The 13,357-nt window shown below is 38.3% G+C and overlaps 1 protein-coding gene across 1 annotated transcript; it reads right to left on the reverse strand.

Annotated features, from left to right (window-relative positions):
• Window positions 1-301: 301 nt before the first annotated feature.
• LOC110061136 (ornithine decarboxylase-like) lies at window positions 302-10,822 on the reverse strand. The gene is made up of 15 exons (XM_020767970.2): window positions 10,660-10,822; window positions 10,412-10,547; window positions 8,004-8,129; window positions 7,803-7,899; window positions 7,469-7,545; window positions 6,965-7,050; window positions 5,083-5,169; window positions 4,932-4,977; window positions 4,666-4,754; window positions 4,391-4,472; window positions 3,696-3,779; window positions 2,928-3,134; window positions 2,312-2,494; window positions 1,168-1,286; window positions 302-1,011 (listed from the first exon to the last, which is right to left on the reverse strand). The coding sequence occupies exons 3-15, from the start codon at window positions 8,103-8,105 to the stop codon at window positions 882-884; spliced, it is 1,389 nt and encodes a 462-aa protein (XP_020623629.2). The 5' UTR covers window positions 8,106-8,129; window positions 10,412-10,547; window positions 10,660-10,822; the 3' UTR covers window positions 302-881.
• Window positions 10,823-13,357: the final 2,535 nt, after the last annotated feature.

Consider the following 13,357-nt stretch of genomic DNA (forward strand, 5'->3'; position numbering starts at 1 on the left):
ACTACCAAGATTGGACAGGGCTTCAGGCCGAGTCCAACTAGTCAGAGGAATTTTTTTAATTTGATTGTTCATTTAGTCATATAACACACTGCCTGATATTATCCGTTAATTTTAATAGCTCCCACAAGCTCAAAATACCACAGAGTTACTCCACAACAATTTGGTCAACAGGCTTGAAATAACCCGTCATGGAATAAGCCCACACATTCTACTTGCATTGCTGCTCTTGAATGGTTAGCCAGACTGCCGCTCATCCCTTCCCTACTCTAATGGATCAACTAGAAAGACAAGAAACCACAAATCCAAATGCAAGTTTAATTGCTAAGTGCACATATTGCCAAAATGATAACAACACTCAAAATATCTATATTACATTGTGGCATGTTTCAACACTGTTAAAGCAAATGTCAAGTTCAAACATTGTTTGACACTAAAAATTGGCTTACAGCAAATGATTTGAAAAAACACTGCAATAACTCCTGATAACTACAACCTGGTAAGGAGAATAGCAGCCACACAAATCAATGTCAATTAGGACTCCGTTAACATAGGATCTTACTTATGACAAAAAAGTTATTCACACCCATATCTTGCATATGTTGATCATGATACAAGTCTATCATCAGAAACTGTTATGTTCAAACTCTGGGCCAAAATTTGACTCTTTAAATTATCAAGTCACAGGAAAAAATAATATCGCAAAACTGTGTACACCAAAATACGTTTTCTTAATAATATATTATTCAAATATCTCTTTTATTGAGCATTTGGCCATTATAACAGTGCGAAAAGGTCAACAATGTTATATTTTAAGGTGCAGCAAGACTATATCAGCCAAGTGATTACTGGCATATTCTGAAGAACAAGTGCTCTGATTCAAATCACTTTGCAGAAGCAAGAATCTCCATGAACTCAGAACCAGTGTTGAAGGGATTTTTCTGATCCATTGAAACATGACATGGCAAATGCACATCCAAGCCAATCTTCTCCAAAACCTTCTTTAACATGGGCCTAAAAAGAGAACCAGAAGCAGAACAATAACTTTGTATTTCCATGATTTCTCAGCATCTAAAATAATATTCTTCCAATAGTAACATCACAGTGCCAACCAGACAAAGGAAATCATTCTTAATGGGCTGTTTAATTGCAGAAAGACCTGTGTCTTACCAACAGCTGTGAGCAATAGTGTAGTACTTCAGTGGCTTGTTAAACCCATTGAAAGTAGAGGCTGCTGAACACGTATAGGCTCCCATGTTCCTGAAGTACAACCACTCCCCGACATCAACCTGATTATGAAAAAAAAAAAAATTTGAAACCATTGATTTTACCAATAAACCAAACCACCAAAGGACACCTTCTATTTGCTGTCCATTCTGATGAGAAACATAAATATTGCACATCATTACATGGCTTGTTCTCGTAGCTGATGTAACACGCACTCTGATTGGCTAATTGTTGCGCATTATCCACCCATAATGTCCATGGGCCAACTTATAAACCTCAAACGCTTGGTCTTTACAGGAAAATCTCAAACCTCGGCCTTGCCATATTGACCTCTATTGCTTGGTCAATACAGCAAGGTCTCGGTCTGAGATTTCCCTGCAAAGACCTCACTCCCGGTTAATAAGTAGTTATAATTATTATATGGCAAGGCAGCAGTATTAGTTCCATGTAAAGCAGGACTCGAAATTGCAACCAATACAGTTGCATTTGCGACTTCACTTTACTTATTTGTTGCAAATTTGCGACTAGGTTTTGCCTTGAATGACACAAATTAAAAGGGTTAGCTGTAGTCTCCAAGGAAAAAGAACATTACTTGTGGATGAAAGACACAATTTATTCTAATAGAAATAATAAAACAAACCCACGGTTCTTTGATCGCCAACTGGATTGCCATGTTTTATTATTCTAAGGCACACTAAAGTAAACGACTCTCTCTCTCTCAAAAACTTCAAAATGGCTACCTCTGTTCGAAATCACCCTATGCATCGCAAACCCTTGACCACTGAGTGCGCCATGTATGTCCATGGATTGTGTCCTTTTTATTTGATTTTGCAACTACAAATTTACATTTAGTGACTATTTTTTACCACTTAGTTGCCAAATGGCCACTTAGGGATTTTGTTAATTTCAAGCCCTGTAAAGTGATACCACGTGTCCTTAGATTTACAAAATTAGACAGCAAATAGAAGATTTTGGCGACCAAATTTATCTTAGTGGCAACCATTTTACAGAACATCACTAAAAGGTGATTTCTGAAAAACTTGAGCTTGGGGCCCTGCTGTTGAATATGTATAAAACTGGAACATACCTTGGGTAACAGTACATTCTTGGTAATACAATCTAGGGAATCACATGTAGGACCCCAAATGCTTGATGGAAATTTCTCAGCTTTTTCATCAGTACCAAAAACTTCTGGAGTCACAGTAGCATGGTCAAACACCAAGCAGTTAAATGAACCATACACTCCATCATTGACATAATACATGAAACCCTGACAAAATGGACACAAATTGCAAATGAATAGTGTACAAATCAAAGCAATTTCTCAAACACATGAATAATTCATCAAGTTTGAACAAAGGAAGTCATGACCGTGACAGTGTTTGGATATCTGATCCTAATTAGCATAGATTTTGATAATTTTATTTCTCCATTTTCTCCTTAGTTTTAGTTTCGATTGAGAAGATATATCAAACACCCAAGACAGTGTTTGAGCACATTTCCAAACACCTCGAAGTTCAAAAAAAATACTCCACTGCACGTCGTATTTTCAACTCTCTTGTTGGTGTTTGGAAATGGGGTCAAGCACAGTCTTTCGTGTTTGATATATTACATCTTACACTTCTCTAAAGCAACAAAGGTGTGTTTCATAAAATTACAAAAAGCATAGAGCATACAAAGTTTTTTTCCTGGCTACAACTCACCTGTTTGTCAGAGTCCTTATGGCCAGCAGCTTTGACAGACTTGTCATCTTGTTTAAATTGACTCCCCTTCACAGTGCGGCGTGCAAGAACATTTACAACAAGGGTAAAGGCAGAGGCAGAATAGTAACGACCTGGTTCTGCTATGATACGAACACCTGAACTTGCTGGGAAGTGTTCTTCCAGTAATGGGTTCAGGATGGCACAAACCTGGGAACATAAAACATAATTAATTTTGTTGTAAATATCTTTCTTTTAATGGAATGTTGATGTCTGGCACACTTCAATCATTCCACCATCATCATCAGGGCTGTCATTAAGTGCCATAACCAGTACCACCTGCTATGGCTGAGTATGCTTGATTTTCCCTTGGTGCTATGGGTGAAATTGCCTGTTGTTGATAGAGTTCATCCACAAAGTAACAAGTTTGCTATGGTGTGGAGAAGAAGGCTACAGGTGACTCAAAGCTTAATGACAGCCCTGATCATATGTGTACTCTACTCTGCTAACAAAAGGAATAAAAAGAATGGAATTTACCACATAACTCGACAGACAAACACCCATTCCAAATCTTCAATGACATCTTGTGCTTTGAGACATGATCTGACACCTTAACTACATCAAAGTACATTGAAGTACATGCAGCAGTTGACGACATAAATCAACACTTCAGTATGTTAAATTCTTTGTACATTTTATCCGCACATATTTTTTCTGTATTTATGTATAAATGAAACTTCTCATAATTGTGATTTATGCTTCATAACTAACCTCTTCAAATGTTATAGCAGCATCTGGTGCTCCAGGAAAACCACCACCAATGTCTAACAAGGTGAAGTTATATCCTATGTGAGCCTGAAATTTGGCAAATAGTGACAGCATTAAGCAACTGGTACACCTGTTTTCCAGAATTGACATATTTAACCTTGGTCTGGATAACATTTCAAATTTAGAAAACAGTCCAAAGAAAATATGTGCAGTGATTGATTAAAAAGCATGCTTATATGACTTGATAGAATCACAGAACTAGTAGAAGCTGTTGACGTAATGATGGTGCAAGCAAAGAGAATTTACATTTTGATGATCAAAGTAAACAAGCTGTTTTCTTTTTCATTGCAGAATTTCCCAAAAGAAATAGAAAACATGTTCTCTGTTTTTCTATTGAGTTCTATAAACACTCGTAACAGTTTCGGAGAACTTGAAAAAGCTGTGGAAACACTCCCCCGTAGGTTCCTGTTCCCACAGCACTTCTCATTCTCCCAAACTTCCACTCATGTTTCTATAGCTCAATAGAAACACAGTAATAGAAACGCAGTACATGTTTTCTGTTTCTTAATAAATACAATCTTTTCCTGTCAAAAGCAACCTTTCCTTGTCATTATTCTTAAGTGTAAAATCTCACAGCACAGGCCAGAGGAGGGGCAAAAGAATACTAGTACCAAAAAATGCCATGTAACTTCACTTACCCCAAGGTCAAACACACTTCGAGCAGCTGAGACAGCAGTTCCAAAAGCACTTGCATCATAGCATCCACTGCCAACATGAAAGCTATGTAGAAGAAAAGAAATTTTATTCCACTGTGCTGGTAGTAGAAGATACACTTTTTAAAACACATGAACCGGCTCAGAGAGTACATGTAACAGACTCATCATGATATGTGTAACACACTAAGAGAGGGCAAGTTGTTATCATCACAGCCATCATCAACACAACAAAACAAGTTAAAAAAACAAAAGTATACCTCACTCCAATCACATTCAATTTCAGATCATGGGCAACCTTGAGAAGGTGGCGGCATTGTTTCAGGGGTGCTCCATACTTGATTCCTAGCTGTTTGAAACAGAAATAAAATTATTACATACTGTTTATTATATACCCAAGTACAGTGTGAGGTGGTAGATGGCAGGTAAGGCCTTCATTCATAGCCTTGATGCCATAGTTACTATCATAGTTAACTTATACCCACTATCACGTCATGTCATACAACAATCACAAAAATGCACATACCTGGCAGAGTGACTTGGAATCATCAGTTCGGATGCGGAGAAGCAACCTAGAAGAAGTCAATAACATATTTGAAACACATTAACATTAACAATTTCAAGACAGAATAATCCCAAAAATTGTTGATTTCAAACTTTATTTCCATGACTGTTACCTGGCAGTTGGGTACAACTCTTTGATCTTGTGTAATTCCATTTCATTATCAAAAGTCATTAAAGAAATTCCATGTTTTGCAGAGAACCTAAAACAATATAACATTGCTAATGAAATAATAGTTTGATGTTTTTCTTTACATATATGTTGAATCAAAATCACTAAAAAAATGTTTATTCTAGCAATGAAATATGAGTTATGTTTAAAATAAAAATATTCACAGGTAAAAAGACCCGGCAGGCTCAAAAATTGGTTTTCTTTGCACCTTGTACTATGTTTTTGTTCCATTTGCTAAATTTGTTTGTTTATTTACAGTATCCACAACAGTACCACATACATTGAAACTTTGATTGGTCATCTCATTTTAAATTCCATTACAGTGCAAACTTTCAATTTTTCAAACTTGCAGGTAACTCCAACCAAAAGTCATTTCCCTCCTCTTAGTCGGACACTGCAGTTTTACCCCCGATTTCTCAAACTGCTCAATTTTTCAAACTAATTCCTCTTACCCTCAGAGGTTCAAAAAATTGGGATTCCACTGTAGACAGGGTTGTAGCTAACAAAATAGTCTCCCAGCTAAGATTTTCATTGAGCTGGTCACCATTTTTCACTAGGGACCTGGAACAAAAAGTTTGTCCACAATCTTTTGCAACATCTTGAATGCAGCTGCCAAGCTTCATGTTTACAAGAAGGGAGATGCAGTACCGTATTTACCCGTGTATAAGTCGAGCCCCAATTTTTGAGGCCAAAACCTAGATTTTCTTAATTTCCAGGAATTTCTTGGTAAACTTATCTTAGAAAACTTATTTCTTAGAATTATCTTTCAGCTACCAAACTATGTAAACAAATCACAGCAAGTTTCAACGCACAGTTTTAATAAGCTTATTACAGCACGTATACAAGCGTTTTACCAAGTTTAGAAACACATGTGCATGAGGGCTTTTTGACGATAATATTTGTCAAATGTTCACAAAATCAAACATAAGGATTTTAAAAGAACCTTTTTAAGTGCGAAGAGATTAAAAGTGGCTTTATAAGACAGGCAAAACACCAAACAAGCTCAAGACTTTCAAACGACCCCATAAAAAAAGTGCAAAGTGTGCGTTGGGAACTTGGTAGCCAAGCCTTGAAATCGGTCGAGTACTGGTACAGAAGTCCTCACGCTCATATCCTGCCAGGTTACTAAGCAGAAAAGTTCGAAGCACAAAAGATGTTTTCTCCAGGTGGCTTTACTACAGCTTTATTTACAGGAAAAATATTGGTTCTTTATGACAAAATTGAGCCAATGAGTGTCTACAAGATTCAGGTTAACATTTAGCAGATAAATGTTGATGCATTTTAACTTGAAGCTCTGATATAGAGAAACAGATCACCAAGCGAACATACGTTGTAAATTGTGCTGCCGCTTATTACATGTTTGTTAACACTGAAAGACAATTATTGTGCTAATTATTTGACTGGCGCTTGGATCTCAAGTTTTGACCCATGTATAAGTTGAGGGCGAATTTTTGGACTGATTTTTAGGTCTTGAAAGGTCGACTTATACACGGGAAAATACGGTACATGGAAAGAGAGAATGCTAAACAAGTGCTCAAGACTAGATTTTGTTTCCATTATACTCGTTATAGTGGCACCGATACTCGAGGTTGTCAGGAATTTATTCCAAAGTTTTCAATTAGTCGGTTTGATATGGTTTAGATCTCAAATGGTTGTACGTGTGCAACCTAAAAAAAGTTCGTTGTCCTTTTCCCTGTGACCGCCCACCAAAATCCAGCTGGAGATCACCTCTTTCTTGCTGGCAGCAGCCGGTATTTAGCGACAACCCTGTGTACATGTAATTAACATCAAATGAAGATACCTCTGTTCTTAACTTCTTCACTAACCTTATATGAGATGCTTGTTTACATGGATTTGCATACACAATTTTTGAGGGTGAAACACCCATGCCCAGCATTGTCTGCATTTCAGTCTACAAAATAAATAATTATTGAAGACGTTAACTCCACATAGCTGCAGTCGTTGTAATAAAACATCTGTTGAGATGTCTACTTGTCTAACAGTCACAGAAGGTTAGGTCATGGAGGCAGTGTGGCCGAGTGGTCAGTGGCCAACGTGTCGGACTTGCAATCGAGCAGTCCCGGGTTCAAGTCCCGCTCTGACCACTACCTAGGTTTGTTTCAGGTAGTCCAGAGTTCAAATCGTCGGCCACACATGTAAATAACCAACTGGTTTGCCCTGGCCACTTGGGATTCTTAACAATGTTATGATCAATTTGAATCATTTGTTTTAGTTGTTTGCTCACCCCCACTAACCTTTGTGCTATAAACGCTGCGGAGGGTAAATAAAGGTTATATTTATATTTATGTATTTATATTTAGGTCATGTACCTTGCTTGCACAATCAAATCCAATTCCTAGCCCTGTTAGCATCTTAAGAATTATTGGATCATTGTTACACTTCATTGCTGAAAAAAAAAAATTGTTAAACATGCCTTTCAGTGGGTCATGCATAACTTAATTCAGTCTACCCAAGAGGAAGTGTGACACATAGCTAATAATGCTATACTGCAAAACTTTAGATTATCCTGCAAAACTTTAGCAGCATCCACTTTTTCAGGTTGATCAAGTTTTACGGAGATCCAAGATGAAACCAGCCAGTAATCCACACAGAATCACTTGACATCAATAAAAATGCCTTGATAGGTAACTTTGGCAAACTTACCATAAAAGGGCTCAACTCTAGGAAGGAGAGAAACCCACTTCTTATGTTTAAGAAGAATGTCAGCCAAGTCTACAATGTAGAAGGCATCATCAGAGTCCTAGGGGCAAATAAACCATGTTAAAATTATACCACTGAACCAGCCCAGATATCCAAAGTACAGCGGACAAAAACATAAAATGTAGAAATCGACCAAGAACCAACCTCTCGACCTACAGTGCTAAGTTTTTGTTCAATTATGTCCAGGCAGGTCAAGTCATCCCTCAGGATGTCGACAGAGACACCATCTCCAATTAAACACTTCATCTTGAAAATGATTTAAAAGGAAGGCTGTAAATAAAGTCTCAAATTAGTAAGCTAATAATGAGCTATAATGAAATATACTTCTTGTAAGCACTTTAAGTGCAACTAACCCCCACAACGATTTTTCCTCTAATGAAATCTACTAGTTTTCCCAATTACTTCAGTGAAAAAATTATCTTGATTGGTAAAATCCCCAAGTTTCTACAGGAATTTAAAGTTGTAATTTCTGCGGCCACGACTGAGCAAAAGAGGGATCTGGGTCGGGCTTCTAGTGACATCATCCGATGAACTGGTTGAAAGCACTCAAGAGACGTTTTGCAGGGCTTTGAGCACTATGAAAACATATTTGGGGAATCTGTCCTACATATTTTATCAAAAATGGATGAAAGAACTGTATCATCTAGCAATACATTTCAGTCTAGCTATGATTAGGATGGCTATGGTGCATAATTTTTTTTTTTTCGATTTTGAAGTGCGGGTCACCAGTCAAGGCGGCCACACTCCAGGTCACAATTGACAATTTCCAGCCCATTTGGCTTTTTCAAGGTTAAAACAATGGCTGAAGAGTTAACTTACAGCTATCAAAGAGTTATAAAGAAGTCAATGAAGAAGAAGAGTGGTAATTTGACTTTGACTTAACTTGCAGATTTTGGAGTGTCAAAACATTTCTGGATTCAAACATTCCCCTCAGTTTCCCAAATTTTCCCTGCAATGTAAGCTTAAAATGCAATGGAGTCAAAGTCCAGCCCTGCCTATTGCTCCAGATCAGTGGTTGAAAATAAATTTAACTCAAGAGATAAAAACACATAATCGCCACGATTGGCAAACAATATGCAAATGTGAGATAAACTCCCAGGGTAAACTGAAACTCTCGTCTAAATTGCCTGACACCGCTAACCTGTGTGAAACAACAACAAAAAACATGTCACACTACTTGCTATCGTGCACTAAAGTGGAGGCTGTACGGCGACAACACCAAGAGAACTAATCTACATACAACGCTTCTTTAAATACTCTTATAGAACCCTTGACAGTTCATAACAATGAGAGCATATTTGTCTGCTAATTATTCAAAAGCGCAGAAAAATTTGTCTTTTCGCTTCATTATTGTCACCCAACCATATATATGAATGGTCAATTAGTGTGTACGAGCATAAACATTGCAAGTTACACATATCTGCATTTTTCACACTAGTAATGAATTATTGTAATTTATCGTAATTTCGGAGGGCCACATGTTTGTTAGCTTTTATTTGCTATTAAGTGTCACCCTTGTTAAAGAAAGTCTCTTTACAAATCCTTCGACATGATCTTGACAAAAGGTTCAGTATGGTATCAGTTAAATGATTACACTTCTCTTTCACTGTTCTCTTGTTTTAAAAGTCCTTTTTGCACACGCTAAATGCATATGCATATATTCTACTCAGAACCAAAACACTGTCACTCTTTCAATAACATCAGAGACCAACTTGTCCCATTCTTCGCTATTTCTCGGTCGTGGCTGTGGAAAAGGTCAATTATACAAACTTTAAAAATTCATAGAAAATTTCTGAAAATAGCCACTACAATAATTTTTTCACAGCAGTGATCAGAAAAACTAGGAAATTTATTTAAGCAAACAAAATCTGGGAAGTTAGTTGCACTAAAAGTTTCAGGAAAGTTTCCAGAAATTAATACCAGAATTTTTGTCCCCTTGTCCCCTTGTCTTTGCCATGAGCACCAACGCTTGTTCCCAAGAAGATTTTTAGCACATCAAAGCTGCCCCTGAACAGTTGACAAGTACATGGCTGTAATGTGTTGAAGTGCATCTTATTTCATGTATGATATGGTCAGGACTGACAGCAATAAAATGTTAAGTCTATCAAAAAAATACGTCCGATGAAATGAGCCTTTGGCACTGGCAACCCTCAAAGTGTTTGTCTTGTTTTATCCAAGGCAGAAAATCCGAAGCACTATCCACGGAAGATCATTGAAATGATAAGTTATAAACTATCATCCAAAAATAAAACTGTTTTAGACCAAGATTTATTACTAATTCACGAAGACTGGCATAAAAGTTAAACAGTACAATATACAAACTGCACTTGCAGACAAATTAACACATGTAAGCTTTAACTGACACGTTGAGAATATCTACTAGCATGACACGGCTGTGTCCTTATTGGCATATGATATAATTACACCACAACTGCTTCTGCCACGTAAAATCTACTTCGAGTTATTTCGCTTCTTTTGCAAGGTGTAAACTACTGCAGGACTTTGTACACTTAATGTTGTTGAGGGGATTCAAGCTTGGTTTCTATACTTACACAACTTTTATTACCAATACACCCTTAGCAAACGCTAGCTTGGGTCGGAATCCACGTTGAAGGTAAATTCGAACTTTTCCTTCTTCAGGAAGTCAGCTTCTGGACAGTTAGAGTAGATCTTCGCAGTGTGGCCGCCCTAAAATACGCGAGAGAAAGTTTGATAGAACCGCCATTGTTTCAGTCAACATGGCTTTCGACGTACGAAACTACTAGAAAATCGACTTAATTTGACGGAGAAAACGACTCACCTTCACCGCAGGCTCGCAGCAGACAACTCTTCCCTCTTTTAAACGCGGAATGGTGACTGTTTTACCTTGAAATCTTTACGAAAAATAGTGAAAACGGACAGACTCCCCAACATGAACACACTCACTTAGAACAAGACCGTGCCTCTGAGGGCGCTCGACAGACCATGTGAGAACTTCATGATGATTGGCTAGTTTTTCTTGCACTTCTATTACGTAAGCGGAGTAAATGGAACGAAAAAATAGGAATGAAAGGGAAACGTCCGAAGAGGGTCATGATTGTTTTACGATAGCTTTTGGGGTAGGGTAGCCCGGAGGAAGGGTGGTTTTCGAAAATTTCCAAATTACAGCATAAGAAAGAATACTAAAGAACAGTCAAGTTGTTCTTGCCCTTCTTCCACTTCCTATGTTGAAGGTTTCTGTCTGGACAATAGACTATTTCGTTTGTTCTTCAGGTTTCAAAATGTCAATCTTTCCATCAATAAAAGGATTTTTGGATTTGTGCTTCTAGCAGACGTCACTGATGAGTAGTTGCAGTTTTCCATGCAAACAAGTAATTAAAAAAATTAGGTAACTTAATCTTCAGAATTTTGTGATATTCTGCCCATCATGGTATACCAGTTGAATACCGTTACTCTCACTTTCGATGTACATGAATCCTGAACAAATGCGATAAAAACTTCTCCGACGTCATAGCGCAGTTATGTACAAAATAGTTGTACCCAGGTATATTCTCTTCCAGGTGCATTTTGAAAATGCCTTAGATCTTTCAAGACAAGCGCTAGTTTGAGGACATCAAACTATAGTGCTTCCAAGAAATAATCTGATAAAATCATCAAAGCCTCCCTCTTCCCCCCTACATAAATTATGAACCGTACCCAAGTAGGACTGTTCAAGCTGTAAGATCTTTACCCTTTTATTAGGCAGTATTGCCTACAAGTGGTTGGACTATGCAACAAACTGCAGTTGAACTGAAACACTTGCCTGACCCCGTGTTACCACTGCATCTTTGTTCGTTCAAAGACTCTTCAAACTTGCACTCACGTGTCTTTATCACGAACCATAACTTGACGATAGGAACACGAAAATACAGTCGAAAATGTTACCTACTACCATCTACTACGGAGTTTAGCGCTGACCATCTCAAAAAGTTTTCTTGTGGCAAAGATGTTTATTATATTTTTACATGATGGTCTCTCTCTAGGACTTGCACCGGTATCCGGTCACTTCGCCCCATGGTCATTTCGCCCCCAGTCACCTCGCCCCAACCAAAAGTCACTTCGCCCCATAATCGAAGTAACTTCGCCCCATACAAGAGTCACTTCGCCCCATACAGGAGTTACTTCGCTCCATGATATAATTTAAGTGTATATATGCTTACAATATTGTCTCTATTTGCCTAACTGATGTTATAGTCGTCCCGATGTTGATGACATGTTTGTAATTGTTAGTTTCACTCGCCCCAATCTCTCTCTGTCCCCCACACCATGCCGATGTGTCTGCCAATGTCGCTGACGCTCTCGTTGGTAATTCGCGCTCGTTGATCGATGGCCGATCAAATTTCAAAACTGTAACCCTGTAGAGTATGGATTGCATGTAAAAACCTTTTTGTTAAACATGTTCGTAGTTAAAGGACTTAAAAAGCGACCGAGATCTTGGCGTAGTTAAAGTGCGATTGTCTCTAAGTATCTAAATCTCTTTGTTTGATTACGCGCGTTGTTTAGTGTTCACTTGTAGCACTCACATAGCAGCAAAGTCAAACAAAGTCCGTTGATCGATCGATGGCCGATCGTATGTAAAAAATTTTGAAAACCATCCAACGGCGTTTACCCTGTAAAGTGTCAACCGCCTGTAAAACCTTTTCTGTTATATTTGACCTTGGCGTAGTTAAAGAACTATTAAATCTAAATTTCTTTGTTTGATTACGCGCGTTGTTTAGCATTTACTTGTAGCACTTACACAGCAACGAAGTCAAACAAAGTCCGTTGATCGATCGATGGCCGATCGTATTTGAAAAACTTTGGAAACCATCAACGGCTTTACGCGCGTTGTTTCACGTGCTACTGAAACGAAATTTTTGTATGTGAGATTTTGCTTATTAATAAAGATTCAACCATACTTGGAAACACTGCAGACTTTTTTTCCGCATACGGTTAGCGAAAACTGCTTTTTCAGCCGTTCGAAGTTGGCTGTTTAAGCCCAAAATTGGCAGCCATCTTGGGGCGGCCAAAACAGCCTAGTGACGTCGGGTAACCCGAAAACACTGACCCCCGGTCCGCGGACCCCCACTACGGACCGGGTCCGCGGACTACCTATAGACCGGTCCACGGACTACCCCTACGGACCCCCTCTACGGACCACCCCCCAAAAATATAATAAAAACTAGAAATAAATACTTCACTCATGGGATGTCTAATGGATTACTCGTCTCGGCGAATTTTCGAGCATTACACTGTGCAAATGTAATTGACACCCTTCTTCCCCCCGCCCCCCGGAAAAAAAGCCTATAAGCTTTATTCAGCGTGAGGAGATGCCGATGGCAAAAAGAAGGAAAATTGTTACATTGCATTCGTCGCTCAATCTGACTATGGAAGATGAGTTTTTAGGTCGTTCAAGCTTGTTTGTATCTGTAACTGCGCTGAGCAAATTGTGAAGCCTGGAAGGCGAGTTCACGAATCCACGTGAGAATGGGCTGAACAAA

Source organism: Orbicella faveolata, unplaced genomic scaffold, assembly GCF_042242905.1.
Source record: "Orbicella faveolata isolate gen_17 unplaced genomic scaffold, um_ofav_v1 contig_47, whole genome shotgun sequence".
Lineage (NCBI taxonomy): Eukaryota > Metazoa > Cnidaria > Anthozoa > Scleractinia > Merulinidae > Orbicella > Orbicella faveolata.

Excerpts from the sequence above, each read along its gene's own strand:
- LOC110061136 (XM_020767970.2), bottom strand. The coding sequence starts at position 8,105 with ATGAAGTGTTTAATTGGAGATGGTGTCTCTGTCGACATCCTGAGGGAT. Across the intron at positions 7,900-8,003 it reads TTAGCACTGTAGGTCGAGAG|GACTCTGATGATGCCTTCTA; the intron begins GTTGGTTCTTGG and ends ATTTGCCCCTAG. Across the intron at positions 4,473-4,665 it reads TTGAATGTGATTGGAGTGAG|CTTTCATGTTGGCAGTGGAT; the intron begins GTATACTTTTGT and ends TCTTCTACATAG.